This window comes from Ornithorhynchus anatinus, chromosome 7, assembly GCF_004115215.2.
Source record: "Ornithorhynchus anatinus isolate Pmale09 chromosome 7, mOrnAna1.pri.v4, whole genome shotgun sequence".
NCBI lineage: Eukaryota > Metazoa > Chordata > Mammalia > Monotremata > Ornithorhynchidae > Ornithorhynchus > Ornithorhynchus anatinus.
In genome coordinates, this window is record NC_041734.1 from 10,568,014 (window position 1) to 10,587,857 (window position 19,844).

The 19,844-nt window shown below is 44.2% G+C and overlaps 1 protein-coding gene across 2 annotated transcripts in view; it reads left to right on the plus strand.

The window, feature by feature from the left end:
* The first annotated feature begins 1,507 nt into the window (after positions 1 to 1,507).
* The window catches only part of ATP6V1H (ATPase H+ transporting V1 subunit H), a 55,799-nt gene continuing 37,462 nt past the window's right edge, over positions 1,508 to 19,844 (plus strand). For both annotated transcript variants that reach the window (XM_029068877.2, XM_029068878.2), the window contains exons 1-6: positions 1,508 to 1,576; positions 4,649 to 4,793; positions 11,390 to 11,492; positions 13,987 to 14,076; positions 16,427 to 16,540; positions 17,852 to 17,956. In XM_029068877.2, coding sequence (XP_028924710.1) covers positions 4,681 to 4,793; positions 11,390 to 11,492; positions 13,987 to 14,076; positions 16,427 to 16,540; positions 17,852 to 17,956 — 525 coding nt within the window. In that variant the 5' untranslated portion in view covers positions 1,508 to 1,576; positions 4,649 to 4,680. The remainder of the gene's footprint in view (positions 1,577 to 4,648; positions 4,794 to 11,389; positions 11,493 to 13,986; positions 14,077 to 16,426; positions 16,541 to 17,851; positions 17,957 to 19,844) is intronic.

Consider the following 19,844-nt stretch of genomic DNA (forward strand, 5'->3'; position numbering starts at 1 on the left):
ACAGCTGACAAGTGGCGGGGTTCGGGGTTAGAACTCACGACCTCTGACTCCAAAGCCTGTGCTCTTTCCACTAAGCCACGCTGCCTCTCTATTATTTTTATTATTAATAATAAATATGATAGAATGAAGGAATGCCGGCCGCTGTTGGTGTCCCTCTCTTTCCCTCTGCTCCTCCTCCCCTCCCCATCGCCCTTACTCCTTCGCTCTGCTCTAGCCCCTTCCCCTCCCCACAGCACTTGTCTATATTTATCTATATTATTTATTACTGTCTTTATTTTATTAATGATTGTATATATCTACGATTCTCTATCAGCGTGGCTCAGGGGAAAGAGCCCGGGCTTGGGAGTCAGAGGTCATGGGTTCGAATCCCGGCTCTGCCACTTGTCAGCTGTGTGACCGTGGGCAAGTCACTTCACTTCTCTGTGCCTCAGTTACCTCACCTGTAAAATGGGGATGAAGACTGTGAGCCCCAAGTGGGACGACCCGATTCCCCTGTGTCTACCCCAGAGCTTAGAACAGTGTTCTGCACATAGTAAGCGCTTAACAAATACCAACATTATTATCTATTTTATTGATAGTGATGCCTGTCTACTTGTTTTGTTTTGGGGTCTGTTTCCCCCCTTTCGACGGTGCGCCTGTCACTGGGCAGGGCTGGGCTCTATCTGGTGCCCAACTGTCCATTCCAAGCGCTTAGCCCAGCGCTCTGCACCCAGTACGCGCTCGATAAATATGAATGAATGAACGAACAAATGAACGAGTGAATGAATAAATGAATGAACGAACGAATGAATGAATGAAGGAACGAATGAACGAATGAATGAACGAGTGAACGAACGAGTGAACGAACGAGTGAATGAATGAACGAATGAACGAACGAGTGAATGAATGAATGAACGAACGAGTGAATGAATGAATGAACGAACGAATGAATGAATGAACGAATGAACGAACGAGTGAACGAATGAATGAACTAATGAATGAATAAATGAATGAATGAACGAATGAACGATTGAATGAATGAACGAAGGAATGAATAAATGAATGAATGAATGAACGAATGAACGATTGAATGAATAAATGAATGAATGAATGAACGAATGAACGATTGAATGAATGAATGAACGAACGAATGAATGAACGAATGAACGAACGAACGAGTGAATGAATGAATAAACGAATGCATGAACGAACGAGTGAATGAATGAATGAATGAATGAACGAACGGATGAATGAACGAACGGACGAGTGAATGAATGAATGAACACGTGAATGAATGGACGAACGACCGAATGAATGAATGAACGAACGAGCGAAGGAAGGAAAGAAGGAAGGAAGGAAGGAACGCGCGGCCCCGGCCGGGCCGTTTCGGATCGGGCCTCGTCGGCCACCGTCGCGCTTGGGGCGGCCGGGAGGGGCGGGGGGAGGGAGCGGGAGGAGAGAGAGGGGTCACGTGCCCTCGGAGCCACGTGACCCGGCGCGCGGGGCGGGGCGGGGGGGGGGAGGAGAGCGGCGCGGCGGCGCAGGCGCAGTGCGCGCTCTCCGGCGGGCCGGCTGGTCGACCGCGCTCCCCCGGCCGGTAAGAGGCGGCCCGGGCCCGGCTACTTCCTGAGCGCTTGTTGCGCGCCCAGCCCCGCGCTGAGGCTGGGGAGGGGGCGGGGGGAGCGAGGCTCGGGCCCCCACCCGCCCCGCGCTCCGGGGAAGCGGGAGGGACAAGGAGCTGAGGAGCGGTGGGCGGAGCGCCCAAGGTCACGGGTTCTAATCCCGCCGGGGGGCTCCGGGGCCTGGGCCCAAAGCCCCCTCCGCTTCGCTTCTCCGCCGCTCAGGGCCCCTCACCTCCACAGTGGACGCGGAAACCGGGAGCCCCGGGAAGCCCCGGGAAGCCCCGGGAAGCCCCGGGAAGCCCCGATCGGCTTCCGATAATAATATCGCGGCGGGTAGCGGGCTGTCAGGCGCTCACTGGGTGCTAAAGCCCTGGGCCCGGCCGCCGGGGCCCAGCCAAGCTAATGAGGACGGTCGGGTTGGTTAAGCGCTTACTAGGTGCAGAGCGCTGGGGGACAGACAGATTACCCTGTAATAATCATGACATGGGTATTTGTTAAGCGCCTACTCTGTGCAGGGCGCTCTTCTAAGCGCTGGGGGACAGACAGATTACCCTGTAATAATCATGACGTGGGTATTTGTTAAGTGCTTACTATGTGCAGAGCGCTGTCCTAAGCGCTGGGGGACATACAGATTATCCTGTAATAATAATGACGTTGGTATTTGTTGAACGCTTACTATGTGCAGAGCGCTGTTCTAAGCGCTGGGGGACAGACAGATTACCCTGTAATAATCATGACATGGGTATTTGTTAAGCGCCTACTCTGTGCAGGGCGCTCTTCTAAGCGCTGGGGGACAGACAGATTACCCTGTAATAATCATGACATGGGTATTTGTTAAGTGCTTACTATGTGCAGAGCGCTGTCCTAAGCGCTGGGGGACATACAGATTATCCTGTAATAATCATGACGTGGGTATTTGTTGAACCCTTACTATGTGCAGGGCGCTCTTCTAAGCGCTGGGGGACAGACAGATTACCCTGTAATAATCATGACATGGGTATTTGTTAAGCGTCTACTCTGTGCAGGGCGCTCTTCTAAGCACTGGGGGACATACAGATTACCCTGTAATAATAATGATGGTATTTGTTAAACCCTTACTGTGTGCAGAGCGCTGTTCTAAACCCTGGGGGACATACAGATTACCCTGTAATAATAATGACGTGGGTATTTGTTAAACCCTTACTGTGTGCAGAGCACTGTTCTAAGCGCTGGGGGTCATACAGATTGTTGGTTTCTGTTAAGTGCTTACTATGTGCAGAGCACTGTTCTAAGCGCTGGGGGAGATACAGGGTGATCAGGTTGTCCCACGTGAGGCTCACAGTCTTCGTCCCCATTTGACAGATGAGGGAACTGAGGCACAGAGAAGTGAAGTGACTTGCCCGCAGTCCCACAGCTGACAAGTGGCAGAGCTGGGATTCGAACTCATGGCCTCGGACTCCCAAGCCCGTGCTCTTTCCACTGAGCCACTCCTGTGCTTAGAACAGTGCTTTGCGCATAGTAAGTGCTCAACAAATGCTATCGTTATTACTATTATTACAGCACACAGTAAACACTTAAATACCGTAATGGAAAGAGCCCGGGCTAGGGAGTCAGAGGTCATGGGTTCGAATCCTAACTCCTCCACTTGGCTGCTGGGTGACCGGGGCAAGTCACTTCATTTCTCTGGGCCTCAGTTCCCTCATCTGTAAAATAGGGATTAAGACTGTGAGCTCCACGTGGGACAGCCTGATCACCCTGTATCCCCTCCTGTGCTTAGAACAGTGCTTTGCACATAGTAAGCGCTCAACAAATGCCATCGTTATTGCTATAATTACAGTGCCTGGCACATAGTAAGCACTTAAATGTCATCATAATTCTTCTCATACAATAATAATACCATATACCGTAATAATAATTATTATTATTCGCCTGGGTGGGAGAGGAGGACGGGACCCTGGGCTTGTCTTGCTCTGTGGGCCTAGGCTGGCCTCCAAGGCTCCTGTCCAACCCAGCCCAGTCCAGCCCTGGCCTGTTTGTCCTCTTCGCTTCTTGTTGGGGCATCAAACCTTCCGATGGGGGAGATTAGACGAGAGCTACTGAAGGTCATTTGCCCTTGTCTGGGGCGTCGGATTGAGCCTTTCCGTGGCCGTGCCCTCCTCCGACCGCTCCAACCGCAAATCCCCGCGCGTGCCGAGCCTGGAGGAAACAGACGTCTGTTCCCGATGGAACGGTGCCTTAGCAGTGTGGCATGGGGTATCTGGGGATGACCCAGCTCTTATCCTGATTCAATAAATTCCTATTCATGCCCGACACTGAGATTAGGCAGAATTTTTAATAGCATTCCTGCTATTTTTTTTGACCGGATCAGGTCTTGAAAATTAAAAATTTAAAGAGATTTCCCTTCTGTCTTCAGTCGTGTTTCCATTTAACTGGGAATGCGACCGTTTTCTGGGAGGCAGTGGGGCCTAGCAGAAAAAACCTGGCCCTCTGAGTCAGAGGACTGTAGGTTTTAATCCTAGTTTTATCACTCGCCTGCAGTGTGACCTTGGGCAAGTCGCTTCCCTTAGCCTTAGGTTCCTCATCTTTAAAATGGAGATTCAGTAGTCATTCTCTCTCCCACACAGCCTGTGAGCCCCACGTGGGATAGAGACTGTGTCTGACTTGATTATCTTTTTCTACTTGGTTGCTTAGATCAGAGCTTGGCACATAGTGAGAGCTCTGTACAGATGCCGTCGTTATTTATTCTGGCAGGGCCCGTCCCTTTTCGTAACCCTTAAAACAATGAGAAACTTGTAAAAGGACAATAGGGAATATTTTGGAAACAAACCTTTTCTAGAAATTAGGGACAGTAATGCTTTGGTGGCAATATGGATTTGGAGAGGCTTACTGTCTCCAGGTAACCCATTTCCTTCTAATCTCATGGGGTGTCATTTTGGCACCCGAGTAAAATTCCCCTTGAAGTTTCCAATGAAGCCTTTCCAGGCAAGTCTGGAAGGATTAAAAGATTTTATTTTTCGGTGTCCCGATCAAGTCACGTATCTGACTAAATCTGCTTCGATTTGTCGAAGATCTGTTCAGAGTCTCCGGACCGCTCACCTAGATGACCAAAATGGACATCCGGGGTGCCGTGGACGCTGCCGTCCCGACGAACATCATTGCGGCCAAGGCGGCGGAGGTGCGGGCGAACAAAGTGAACTGGCAGTCCTATCTGCAGTAAGTACCCGTTCCCTGCCAAACGGGACAGTCGGCTGCTTCCGCTCCTCCTCTTCCTCCTCCAGATTGGTTTTTTAATTCTGCCAAGTTGTTATGAGAGCCCCTGGGAAAACGCTATTGGAAGTGGGTAGAGAAAACTTTGTCTTTAAGGAATTTGTTCTTTGTTAGGTTGAGATTTAATGTTTGGGGTCTTAAGGCAGATGTGCATTTAAATAGAAAAATAAGTATTCTGGGTTGGGAACAAACCCAGGCTCCTCTGATGTAAATATTTGTTTATATGGATGGTGGGAAGTGATTTGGAGTAGGTGGAAGAACTTCAAAAAATGAACTGCCTTGTATAATACAGATTGTGATGTCGTGGGACCCCACAAACATATCTTTTTAGGCCAGAATCAGTTTAGACTATAGTGCAAAGTGTGTAATTCTGTTCCGGTGGCCTCTACCTTTGCTTCAATGTAGTGTGCACCATTCTTTCTGAATGTCATTCTCCCTTAGCCATGGCAGCAGATGAGGGTTTTATCAAAAGAATGATGACAAAGTCTTTCACTGCCTCCCATCTCCCCTGTTACCCGTACATTCTTTTCCCTTTCCTCTTGCCTTTTCATATGTGTATTCTCTCCTTTCACTCTATTACCCACTCTCCTTCACCCTCATGTTTCCCTTTCCCGGGATGGTCTCCCCCTTGCAAAACAGATTCTATATTCTCTTGAGGTGCTTAGTGAATACCATGATTTTTCCTTGAACCCTCTAATCAGTTTTTCAGACTTATTCCTTCCTTCATGTTAGGGAGCGTGAGCTGTAGGGGCGGGGGGAGCCGATCCCGTCACGGACAATTGCCTTGTGGTATACGGTCATGCTTTATTGTCTGAATTTGTATTTTTTGGGATGGGTATTTTAAAGAAGTTAATCAGGTCGGATGCAGCCCCTGTCCCACGTGGGGCTCACGGTCTAAGTAGGATGGAGAACAATAATTGACTCCCCATTTTATAGATGAGGAAAACGAGGCACAGAGACGTTACGTGACTTGTCCAAGGGTCCACAGCAGATGAGTGGCAGAGCTTGGAGTAGAACCCAGGTCCTCTGACTTCCAGGCCATTCCTCTTTCCACTAGGCCACTCGGCTCGTGTGCTGTTGAAATATGATTAAACGTACATTCCCTTCTTTTTGAGCTTTCGCGTGTGGATCGCTCTGCCATTCACAAGTCCCCGAAACCCTATAAACATAAGTTTTAAAGTTTTATAAACAGAGATTAGAGGATTTTTCCAAAAAGAGAATGCTTATTAAGACTCCACTTGGCGCAATGAAAAATGTTTGCAGATTTCTCCTGATAAACTTTTGAAGTTGGACTCATCTTCATTTTATGTGACCTAAGGTTTGTGATGAAAATTTTGTTCATCTCTGCTCTCTTCTTCGTGATTTACCGACTAGTGCCAGTTCCTCTTATTAGGGGAAAAGAGGAATGCTGCTCATTGACATTAGGTTGTGTCAGATCTGTTGAAATCTTGAAATAGATATTCTTTTCACCTTGACAGACAGTTCAGACATAATTAAGTCATTCCATCAGCTCTCTACTTCTTATTTTTCAGTTCTCCCACCACACCCCAGTTTACACTCATTATCCCCTCCTTGTGCCTTGTTCTCAACTATTCCGTCTCTGTTTTTGAGAGGGACTGAATTCAGTTCAGGCTGCTGTGCCACGCTCAGGAGAAAATTAAGGGACTACAATCCGAGCTGGTTTGGCCTGTTTGCGGTGATGCCCCGGAGGCATCTGTAGTGGGGCAAGTCGGTAGGGTGTTGTCTCTGGGAAGCATCTGGCCCACTGTAAGTTACTACCTTAGTTTTCTCTCAAGGCTAGCATTGTTGGCCTTTGAATAGCCGTTTATGTGACTGCAAGTGTAAATACTTCTGAAACGGAGTGCCGGTAATCAGATCTCGTTTCTTAAAATTTGTCCCGATGTAATCTTATGGAGACTTTTCATTTGTGCAAAAAGAATGTCATGCCTTCATTCCATTCGTATGATCATAGTTTTGCTTTGTAAACATCAAGGTTTTCACCTGTGGGTTTGTATTTTCTGGCGATTTTATTTTAAATAGCTTTATATAAGGGAGTGTCACAACAGGACACAAAAATCAGGTGTTTAGAGAATTCCATTAGCCTAGCAAAGCGAATATATTTAACCAGTGGCTCAGCAACCCGCTCTACCTTTTTGACATTTCAGGATGACGGTAGGTGTTAGTAGATATGAGGACTGTGGATCAGAACAGAGTAGGGTTGAAGTTGGCTATAGATACCCCATTCTGGCTTTTTGGGGGAAAAAACCAGGAATGCTTGCTTGTGTCATCTTTTCAGTTGACAAAGTGGGTGTCTTGTGCCTGTGCAGTTGGTGGCTTTGAGTCTGTAAGTGATTTTCTGGGTTGTCTGGCTCCCTGGATCCCATAGTTCTTCCCTCCCCACTGTCTCAGGTTAGGAAAGGAGGCAGAAGTTGGCCTTGTTCAAGGGCCATTCCCAGCCCTGGACTTGCCCAGTCTTGATCGTGGTCCCCAGTGCAGGCTGGTGGCTGAATTACTGCTCCGGCTGCTTTGTCCAGCTAGAGGAAGAGTACCGTGCAGTGAATGGGCCTCTCCCTTCCCCATCCTTTTGCTCGTTATCTCACCCTTTTCCCCCACGTCCCTGTCTGCCTCATGCTAGCTTGAGTTGTGGCGGAAACCCCAACTAATGGTGTGGAAGGCAGCTGAGCAGTTGAAGAGGAGGACAGAGGAGAGCCCATATTAGACTTGGCTAAAAGAAGGTCATTGGAGAAGTTGATGAGTGCTACCCGGGGAAGGGAGTGCCAGCTAGATTTCAGGGGGTCAAAATGAGAATCGGTGGGGGAAGGTAAGGCGACAGGTTATAGTCTCTTGAAGGAGCCTGGACAGCAGTGGGAGGAAGGAGACTGGGAGAAGAGAAGCTCCTTCCAGTGTTGGGGAGATGTGAGAACGTTTGAAAGCTGAGGGGAAGCAGCCAGAGGAGAATGAGAGGTTGAAAATGGCAGGAGGGGAGGAGCGGAGGACAGGAGCAAGTGTTTTTTCTTGGGGATGGGGTCCGTGGAGCCAACAGAGGCAGATGGCAGACAGAGACTCTCCTTAGGGGCCTGGGATCCCTCCTCAGTGGGGACAGGCATGAGCCTTTGGGTGTTTGTCCTTAGTCACATCCATTAAATGTATGTCATTTTCATGATTACAAAATGTACCCTTTGAGGAACTAAATGGACAGAATGTTTCCACCAAGTTAAAAGCTGCATTTAAATTGTTCCCTGTTTTTTTTTTTTTTTTTGGCTTGCTCACTATTTCCATTATTAAATGGTTACTGGTCTTTTTTAAATTTCATGTCTTCCCCCTGCCGTTATTAAAGCATTCCCCTCCCATTCCCAGAGTAGGACTTCCAAAAATATCAAGAATTCCTTACTTTTCTCTGAGAAGTCTTCACTGCATAGATTAGGCTAAACTGGGCCCCGATGCTTACATTGAATAAATGGAGTTTTTTTTTTAAAAAAAGAGTGGTGTTTATGAAGACTATGAGGAAGAGGAAAGCGACTATGGGGAAAGTGAGTCTGCCTTCAGCCTTTAAATCCTTTCACGCTACTTTACGTAGAAAAGTTTGACTTTTTTGAGATCTTAATCCAGATTCAAGGGATTCTGTAATGAGACTGTGAGCCCATCATTGGGCAGGGATTGTCTCTATCTGTTGCCAAATTGTACATTCCAAGCGCTTAGTACAGTGCTCTTCACATAGTAAGTGCTCAATAAATACTATTGAATGAGTGAATGAAATATCTGTACTTTCCCATTCAGCTTGTTAAAGTAACCTTCAAATGGAAATCAAAAGACATTACAAAGAAAAATTAGCTTTCGTGTTTAGTATAGGTAACCTCAAGAGAAAAAAGCTCTTCTAGGACAACCACTTCTTCTATAATATGTTTTTGGTTTTTCTTTTCAAGAATGCAAACACCGTGTTAGGTAAACTCCTGCTTCTCTGTTCCCTTGCTCCGACACCTTGCACAGGTGTAGTGTGCTGTGTCAGTCGGGCTCGTGTTGTTCGATGAATGTTCTCTAGTTAGTTACGTGTGTCCTTGCAAGATGGCTAGTGAAAATTTGCATTGTGGCAAATTCCTACTGGAGCGAGTTATTAGATGATGAATTTTGTCTTTTGAAGACTATGGATAAAATAAACATGAATTCTTGCTTGTGGGAAGGCGGTGGGGAAGGGCCCTGGGATTTTGAATAGTTTCCTAGAGAAAGCTGAGTAAATACTTTGTTAGTAGCCTGTTACTTTCTCCCCACACCCTCGTCCAGGAGACAGCGAAGCCCTTTCTGGCTGCCCTTCAAGGAAAGGCTTTAAACAAGTCAGCAGAATGTCCTGTGCTCACCTGTCATTCCAGCTCTGAGGTGGCTATCTTTTTTGTTGTATTCTTTGGAATATTAAAGGTCATCACTAGAGATGAGATTGCAGGCCTTGGTTTAGCATGAAAGATGCTCTATCAGCCCAGGATTATTCCAGAGGTCTGGTTTTAGAGGATTCTGTATCACTGGAGACAGTGATTTCCCCCAAAGGAGAAGTGACATATTTGTGAGATGACAGCATGTCCCAAATACTCTTTATGACTTGTCAGGTACCAGCGCTTTCATCGCTTTGGATCGTAAGCATAGCTTCTTGTTTGAAATGGCTATTTAGCCATCCTGTTTGGATTGGAGGTTTTGAGAGAGTGTCTGCTTTTACTTGTAGTGCATGAATTTGATAATGAGATGGAAAAACCAATATTTGCAGGAAGTACACTGAAAAAATGTTCCTGGAGTGAACGTATTGGAAATTCATTTCCACTCCTTGGGTTAACATTATCTATCTGAATATTTTGAAGGAGGAAAGTGAGATTTTCATAATCTGGAACTTTAAAATGTGCTGTGCTTCATTGTGAGGTGTACTTGGGAAGTGCTGTAGGTAGGGTTTGTCTTGAATCTTTCTTTATAGCCTGGGGAGCATATGGAAATTTACTGCTCTAGGAAGTTATGGAGGCAGAAAATATCAATTGGTACTAGAAAGATTTGAATAAAGTTCATGAATGAAAGACCCATAATAGACAATTAGGAGGAGAGTTAGACTTTATTTTTGTTTCTGACTCCACCTTCACAATTTATTAAGGTAACAATTTCAGAAATTGTCACCTTTTTGTTAATTGACCAAAGTCAAGAAAAGAGTCTTATCAGCCTAAATGACTACTTCCTTTTCACGAAACTCAGGTGACCTTTGCTGAATCTTTGGTGTTAGCCACCAAGGCAAGCATCAAAAGCTTGAATTCCACCTTAAAAGAAGGGGAATGTTAAAAATCAAATTGATTCAAGCAGTATTTTTTAATGAGCACTTACAACGTGCAGAGCACTACTAAGCCGTTGGGAGAATACAGTGCAGTAGAGTTGATATGATCTCTGTCCATAAGGTCCTTAGGGATTGATGATAATTAGTTAAAATCAATTTCTTTCTTAGTGGCAAGAGTTCTATGCCCTTGCAGTGGCTAAGATTTCCATACCACCATGGACATTTAGCTGACTTATTCAACTTTCTAATGAAACCTGCTTAACTGAAAAATGAATTTTAAAAATATATTCTTAGCTCTCTATGTGAGTACTTTCATGTAAACATTTCTTTTTCTGAAATTTAGGTTGTCCTGGCATTTACCGGATTTAAGTGTTTTCCATTTTTCATCTATTTAGTTTTAGAGGATAATGTCAGAATGTAAACCTTTACTAGACATTAAACTCAATGGATCAGTGAAAGAGAGGCGGTTTTTATTCCCCATAAATCTCTCCTTAACTCTGATGTGAAAACATTAAGGGAAAAAGTCCACACACCTGAAATAATTCCCCGATTTTAGTCCCATTCGTTTGTTCCAATCTGATGTCCGGATGCTTACGTATTTTAGATACAGTATGAGTGATTGAGCTTTTCAGGACTCAACAGAGTCTGGTTTAGTAATTGTTTTTGCTGAGAGCCATCCTAGTCTTATCTCTCCTTGAGTGAGGGCTTCATAAAGACCGAGGCAAACTTGAAAACAGAGATTGCTTCTTGGTGGGGAGCACTGTGGCTAGCATAACTTGGACCATCATAAGTGGGAATAACGTGACCAGGGTGAGTTGGTCACTCATCTCTTCGGTTACATTTGCACTGTAGGTAGGATTTTTCTGTGGTTTTGTCATTATCGAAAGGGAAGGACAAGTCTCTCTCCCTTTCTTCTTCGTTCTATCTCTCCTTTTAATGTACGGTGGAGAGGCAGTCTTTATTTTTGCACATGTAACTGAGTTAAGTGGGTTATCACGTTCTACAGAAAGTCGGCCTTTTGGAAGCGCGCGGGGACCAATTGCAGCTGGAGGGCTCTTTGTCATTTTTGTGAATTCTGCCTACCCAAGGTGGGCCAGAGTTGAGCTGCTTACTTGACCAACAGGCACTTTGCAGGCTTGTTACCTTGGACCTCTATCTAACCCTTCGACACTAGAATGGTTCCCCAGTCTGATTTCTGCTCAGGCAGTTCGGCACGAACCAAAGAAATCCTGCTCTTCTTTTCTAGGGGCCAAATGATTTCCAGTGAAGACTGTGAATTTATTCAAAGGTTTGAATTGAAGAGAAGCCCAGAGGAGAAACAAGAGATGCTCCAGAATGAAGGCAACCAGGTGAGTGGTCATCCAGCCCTTTTCGATCATTCCCTCTAACTAGTTAGTTACCTCTCAAAAAGCTTAGCTATTTGGTAATGTGTGGTGCCTTTGACACCATGTATCCCCAAACAAAAATTCACTGTCTTTACAGAAGAATGTGAGAAACCTAATTTCATTTTTAAGCAGTGCTCATGGCTTTTTTACTCTGCTTCTTGAATTTAGCAGTGTTTTAAAGACTCTTTTTAAAATAAAAATAAAATCTTTAGGGAAATTCCCTGCAGTGTATATTCTGTATATCAGATGTTAGCATCTTTTGATACCTCAGCCAAATTTTGGTTAGGAAAGCACTTAATTCCTGAATGTTGATTCTTTTAACGCACACTGTTGATCAGTGTTCACTAGGATATTGGCCCAGACAAACACATGTGGAGGACGTACTTTCTGGTTTGAAAAGGAGAAATAGGACAGTCAGTTTTGAGGGGTGGGAGGAGGTGAATATTTTCTGGAAACCATTAGTACTTTGGAAAATAAGTTGGAAAATTTTGCTAATAAAAACACACAGTACCTTTTAGCTACCTCTTGGTAACTCAGTCGATAACAACTGCCTGTGAGTTTAAAATTTGCAATAGATTACCAATGCCTCTTCCTGCCCCCTGCTTTCCAGCATGTTCTTGCCTAACATTTCTGAGTCTTTTGAAATTGAATATTTTTTTTAGTGACAGTTTGGATGGATCAGTGTACTAGCTCTCCCAACATATGGTGAATTTCTTTCACTAAAAAAAGGACCCATGGTTATTTATACTAAGTGGCTTTGACAGTCATCTGCCTGAAAGCAGGGGTCATGGCCAGATGAACTTTCCAGCTCTCATTCAGCTTTGAATCATTGATCAGTTCATCATTCAACTAGAACATCACGTACCAGCCGGTCAGTTCCAAAGAAACAACACCTCTGTAGATTGCTAGCCTATGTAGATGCAAAATCAGGCACCACCATTTCCAGAGCTATCCATGAATTGGGCCTCTGGAAGTGCCTTTTTTGATGAGGGAATGTCACTGAAGTTAAATAATAATCATCATCGTAGGGGTGAGCGTTTACTCTGTGCCAGAGCACTCTGTTAAGCACGAGATAGATATGAGGCAACTTGGGGGAATCTGTACCAAAGGCTTTTGGGTTTGAGTGATCTCAGCTGGATGGTCAGAGATGGGGGACCAATATTCTCTTCACAGTCCCCCCCACCTTCCCTCCAACTTGGATGGCCATTTACCTAATTTTCTGCTGGCCTGTCTCTACCTTGTACTCTAGAGCCCCAGATCCCTTTGTCAGTGTTTTTATTTTTCAACATCCAGCCACCCTCTGCCTCAACTCTTGTTGCCGAGCCCTGCAATCCAGAAGGGAAAGCCGTATGTTTGGGTGCCCAAAATGGGGAAAGTGTCCACCCAGTGTGATACTTGCAGACTTCTAGAAACATTTCGAGTGTGCAGTTGTGACACCCTTACTTGTGTGATGAAAGTTAGATTTTAGGGTTGATCACCAAGTATCTGGAATTTTTTTAGTGCCATAAGTGGCCACTCTACCCCCAATCCGGGATACGGCTGCGGAAGTCAGCCTTGTTTCCCTAGAACTTTGAATGTAGCCAAGTCGACTTGTGATCAGACTGGATCTCGTGCAATCGTCTCTGCCCTTCCAACTTCCCCTGCTGCTTCCCCAAACAACGGTCAAAAGTGGGGTGGACTTGGATTGAGGCAGGTTGACTGATGCTTCTCTCTCCCAGCCCCGCCCCCCCTTTCAAGACTGAGAGTCCAGTGGTGGTGTTAATTCGTTCGGTCACATTTATTGAGCGTTTACTGTGTGCAAAGCACTGTACTAAGCATTTGGGAGAGTACAACAACCAATGGACACATTCCCTGCCCACAATGAGCTGTGTTGTGGTGCAGTGTGGCTGCACATCACCCCTGGGCATTAAAGTGCCCTCCTCCCAACCTTCGGGGCTTTTTTGGGTATTGGGATGGACTTGGAGCCAGCTTTGGGAAGACTGGGAAGTGCTTAGGATAGGCTGACGATTTTTGATCTCTTCAGAGCTCTAAATTTTCCTCCATGGCTGATTTTTGAGGGCGGTGTTTGCAAATTTGTATTGACCACATCAATTCTATTCTTTAGCGTGATGAAGGGATTGTTTTAAAGATATCTTCTGGGCCTTGAATTCATGCCATTTCAAAAGTCATTTAAAATATCAATATTTTTTAATATTGTTCAACATTTGACACTGCATCACTTGAACAGAAAACAGTACGAGACAATGGTGCACCCAGTGTATTCTATCAGAAATTGTTGTTTGAGAAGGTATTTAATGTGTTGCCACATTTAACATATCCATCTTCAAAACAAAACAAATTGTCAATCTGATGAAAATTTATGGAAGCCAGAAAAAACCCATCAGGTAAGATCTTTTGCAGAATTATGATGGGGTTAAAATCTGTAATGTATATAAATTTCAATCTCTCATTTTTCTAGTGTGCCAAAACGTTCATTAACCTGATGACTCATATCTCCAAAGAACAAACAGTTCAGTACATACTAACTATGGTTGATGACATGCTTCAGGTAAGTTTTTTTTTCTTCATTCAGTCAAATTTATTGAGTGCTTACTGTGTGCAGAGCACTGTACTAAACACTTGGGAGAGTACAGTACAACAATAAGCAGGCACATTCTCTGCCCGCAACACTATATGATGGTTTTGTCCTTTGGTATGTTTCCTGTCCTGGAATCCAGAATCTAAGGGATTTTATTTAGAAATTATAACTTTTTTTCTTATTCTGTGAGGTGTGATTTGGTAGTGATTAAAATGGAATTATTGAATTATTATTATCTGTGTATTTAAGCACTCACAATGTGTCAAGCACTGTTCTAAGTGCTGGAGTAGATACAAGAAAATCAGGTTGGACACAGTCCCTGTTCCACATGATGTGTAGCTTTCTTAATTTTCTTAGATGATTAGCAGGTGAAAGAATAAGTTTTTTTATAAACTTGGACCGTTCAGTCATTTAATTGTGCTCTTTGGGTCAAATTCATGGGAAGCTTGCAGAGAGTATCTAAAGGAATAAATTCATTATTGTATCAAAGATCCTTAATTTTTATTTGTGGGTTCACATCTTCATTCTGCGATCAGGCCGTTCTCTTTATCACTGGTAGGAATAATGGAGTTTTTGCCTCTCTTCTTCCCAGATAATTTCCCTTTAAAAGGTAGCTAGCAGCTTCTCCAAGTCATTGCTTTGATGAACCCAAACACCTAGTAAGAGAGAGGGGAAAAAAAAAAACTAGAGAGAACAAACACACCAATTTGCTGAGTGCTGTAATGAGGTCAGAGCTGTGGAAGCATCCTAGACTGCCCAAGGTCTTTGAACAGTTGCTCATCCTCCTGTATTCCCCAGGCCCAATCTTGGTAGTGCAGGTTGGAACTGGACCGGCCTGGGACTTCCTTAGGATTCCCTACCTCAGAAGCAACTGCAGCTTCAACTGAGCATTCCAGCAGCGAGGAGATGAAAATTAGTTTTTGCCGTCTTTTTCAGATTTGATGTATAGTTCTGCTAAGTGCTGGATTGAGAGTTGGAAATCTTGGCCACTGCTTTCACCTCTACCACTTAATCATGGGGGTTAAGAGAAAATTGCCTGCCTGCTTGCTGTGTCATTGTGGATAAATCACATAACTGCTCTGTGCCTCAGTGTCCCCATCTGTAAAGTGGGGATTAAATTCCCCTTCTCCCTCCACCTTAGACTGTGAGCCCCATATGGGACAGGGACTCTGTCCTACGTCATTATCCTGCATCTACCCCAGTGCTTAGTTTACTTGGCACATAGTAAATTGTTAACAAATACCACTATTATTACCTAACAGTTCTTCTTATAATCCTCAACATTGCATAACTGTATGAAGCATTCTTCCATATAGCGGTGGGTGAGTAATCCACTTTTGCCATTATGCAAGTCAATAAATTTTACAGTGTCAAGTAAAACACCCTAAGAATCGTGGTCCTTTGCAAGGTGCTTTGCCTTGGGCCCATTTTACGGCTGCTGGCACTGAACTGATCTGCCGAGCAGCGGGTTGAGGTTAATTAAAAGGATATTTTAAAACAGGGATTCTCAAAGTGTGGTCCCTGGGCCAGATGTGATCTGGGATGGCATTTTGTGGGGCCTGTGAAAGCTTATATGAATGTACTCTAATCATCTGTGTTTGAGTAAGAGAAACACATTGAGAGGCCATATATTTTTCATATGTTGAAAAGAAACATGGTAGGGAAGTGTAGATAAAGATAGGTTTATTGCTCATTGTTTCTTTTATGATGGGCAGATTTTCCTGTGGGACCCAACAACCAGTTCCCCAGTTCCCAGTCAAGTGGCAGTCCTTGACTCAAAACACTGGAAATTTAGCTTTTTAAAGTGTTTTTGAGTTCTTGAATTAAGTCACTGTCGGTTCATAATAATTTTATTTTTTGTATATTTGTAATTAAGAAAAATTAATAGTTTTTATAATTTTATAATTAAGAAAATCCTTTGTACTTATGTTCCTTGAGCCTGTTGTAAGCTTTAAAATGCTGAAGCTTTTTGTAACTGTCTGAAAATAGAGGAAAAAATGGGTTAAACAGTAACAATCAGCCCTGCCATAATGTGTGTTTGCATTTCATCGTTTGAACTGAAAGCTATCGGGGAACATTTTTACAACCGTGATCCTGGTTTGGAAGAAATGGTTTTATGCATGACTTTGAAACTGTTGCTCAAAAGAGACAGCTCCTCTCTGCCTCTGAACCTTCCCATCCATCGTCAACATGTTTGCTCTACCTTTCTCGTAACAACAGGGAGATAGTGTTTCATATGGGACCTAGGATTCTAAAAAATGCCATATGTTTGCCACCTCATGAAGAATTCATATTAAGAAATTAAATGTTTTTCTTTCAGGAAAATCACCAGCGAGTTAGCATTTTCTTTGACTACGCGAAACGTGGCAAGAACACCGCCTGGTCCTACTTCCTGCCAATGTTGAACCGCCAGGATCTTTTCACTGTCCACATGGTAAACTTAATCAGGTCCCTTAGGCGGAGGAAGGGAAACTTCTCAACTGGAACGAGTCGTAACTCACCAACTGCAGTCTCCATTGTTGAACCCACTTGTGTATTTTAGAAATTGGGTGATGGAGAATGCGGAAGTGAAAGGCAACGGACTGTTTTTCTTCCCAAACTGCACGAAATCAACTGCAGAGATAGTGTCCTGAAAGATAAATATTTGGGTTATCTTTGTTAAGCAGGAAGCAGTACTTGAGTGACTCTTTTTTCAGGGGGAAGGGTGTGGCACAGTGTCTTAAAATGATTATGGTAGAATAAGCATGCACTGCTCAAGAAGTCAGCTAAAGAATTACTGCTAAGGGTTTAAAATGTAGTCTTCCTTGGATAAAGTTTCCTCTGCTAAAATGGATGCTTCACGCTAGTGGCATGGAAGTCACATTTCCAGCCCCGAAATGGTACTCTCTCCTGAGGTCCTCCCACAGGCAGAAAATCTGCTTCTGGCTGGCTCTGCCATCAGCTATTTAATCTTCCTCTCTGCAGCAAAACGTCTTACCTGAGGAGTAGGGAGGGAATAAAAGAGAAACACGCAGGATCAGGCAATCCCCTTTAGTAATGCACAAGAGTTATCCCTTGTGCAAGAGGCAGGGAAAGCTCTCTGCCTCGTTGGGAGAGAGGATTGCGGCCGTATCGGGAGCAGTCCTCTCTGACAACCTGAGCAGTGTTCGTTGATCACCTTTTCCTGCTTTGCTGTCCACTTCCAGAGCCCTGGGCTGCCAGGGTGAAAAGGAACAGGACTCAGGGAGTGGGAGAGGAGCATCATCCGTAGCATTGATAAAGATGAAGCTATAGTCCAGAGGTGGGGGCCAGGGCTCGTGGGAAAAGGGACAAATCTGCTTCTTGGTGGGAGGGAGAAAGGAGTGGATGAGCACCAGGAACTTGAGGGTGATCATTTGTAGGCTACCTTCTTTTCTAGCCGATAGAGCTGACAGCTTGATTTTGCTTGTATTTCCAAGGGACTGTTTTATTCCTCATTTGGTTTGAGGATGGTCCCTTGAGGGTTCTCTGTCCAGGTTAGAGAGGTTATATCCAAGCAGTTGTTTTGATATTAAGAAATACTTTTCTGCACTAGAAAACTAAAATAACCCTCTAAATCTTCAAAGAGAAACCATTGGAGTAGAAATTTTGGTGTTGCCTTTTGAGTAATTTTGTGTGTTCTTGAGTTTTGAGGGTCAACAAACACCCTTGCAGTGACTTTGGAATCAAGATTCCCTGGGCATTTTCATTTCATGCAATTCAAATTTCTTTTTTCCTACCTTTCTAGGCTGCAAGAATTATTGCCAAATTAGCAGCCTGGGGAAGAGAACTGATGGAAGGCAGCGACTTGAATTACTATTTCAACTGGATAAAATCTCAGCTCAGCTCACAGGTAAAAGAAACTTGGGATGATGAGCATCCCCTGCCAATGAATCAACCTCCCCCTCCCCCATTCCTGCACAGCATATTGCTCGAGCTTAGGCTGTGGCTCAGCCAAAGTCTGCTCAGAGCTTGTAAAAGGAAATAGCTCTAAGCAGACTATTGGTAGCTGTCTCCTTCACTTGTGTCCTGCTCTGAAGGGCTCGTCCCTTTTCCCTCTCATCTTCTTTCCTTCTCCTCCTTATCCTGGGTCTCTAGAGCAACAGCTGCATGCTGTCTATCCTTGCTGCTGTCTCGTTCCATCGTATCTTCCTCGTGTGGAGTATTGGGCAGTAAGTAGTGGTGAGCTTCAGCCATGGGTCCTCTCTTTTCCAGAACATCTTAGCCCCACTCGTCAGCTCCCAGGATTGAAACAGGCCGGCTGGCTCGGAAAGCGGTAGCTGGGCCATTTTTCCTTCACCCCTGGAGTGGTCAGGAGTGGCGACTGGGCCTGATGGGAATAGAGTGGATTCCACTGACAGGGTTAGCTTCAGCCGTACTATAGAGTCCCCTGGATCTTTCATGAGTCTTACCTTAGCCTTCAAGGAAGCAGTGAAGGGGAGACTCTATGGAGACCTTTGGGAGGTGGTGAGTTCCTGGGAGTGGATGATGGGTGTGAGTGATAGAAGGAAATGGATCTGTGGTAGCTTGATGGGAATGAAGGCTCTGTCTCGGGTGAGGACAGGCACGGAAAGGACGTTTGGAGGAGGAGCAGGTTGGGGGTCGACACTGGGATTGCGAGAGACCAGTGGACCACTGTAATAGCTGGGTTCTAATTCCAGCTCCGCCACTTACCTGCGGAATGAGCTTGGGCAAATCAAGTAACTTCTCTGTGCCTCAAGTTACTTCATCTGTAAAAGGGGGATGAAAACTGTGAGCCCTATGTGGGACATGGTCAGTGTCCAACCTGATTAGCTTGTATTTACCCCAGCGCTTAGTACAATGTCTGGCACATAGTAAGTGCTTAACAAATTCCATAAAAAAGGCAGGAATAGGTTTCTAGATAAATGTACATTTAAACTCCTTTCTGAAAAGCGTAGATACAACTGTAATCTCTATTGTTGGTGGGTTTGACTTGTAAAACATTAGTAGAAAGTCCCTTGCAAAAACATTAGATTTAAAATATCTGATTTTTCTGACATTTTGCAGGGGACTTATTTCTGAATAATGAGAATTGGAATACCAATATGATCATCTCAGATTAAATAATTTCTGAGGTGCATGAGCAATGTGGAAATAATATAGTGGCAAAAACTTCAGTGAATGGTAACCCTTCTATTCCTTCCTTGATTTTGGAAAAAATGCCTATAGAAAAGACTAAACATTTTCACTCCAATTGAATTTCTTAGGAGAACCGTGAAAGCACAGTACCTCAAAAATGGATACGAGTTTGAAAATGGGAAACAGATTTTAAAACCCTTCTTTCTCTAGATCAGAATTCTTAAACACAGCTAACACCATCTCAGTTTTATCATGTCTATTTTAAAAATGCGTTCTTGCTTTAATCAAACTCTCAGCATTCTAACGTAACCAACACTGATATTTCCATCAAATTTTGTTCTGAAATTCAATCTTTGACTTTTAGGAAAGGGAATTGGTAGGAAGGAAACTTAGGTTAGAATGACCCCCAATATTTCTCTTAAGCCCTGGCTCCAGTTCTCTTGGACTAAAATTTCCACTAGAGCTCCCAGCTAACAGAATGGCAACCTTCCTGAAGGAACAATTGCTGTGGTTGAAGTTATTAAATCAGAAACTGCTTTTCCCCTGTAGAAATAAAAAAAAAAGCTTGCAAATGACATCTACAAAGTCACAAACTTCTAGATAAAAACAAACAGGTCAGGAAGGATCTTCAGTTCTGTGCT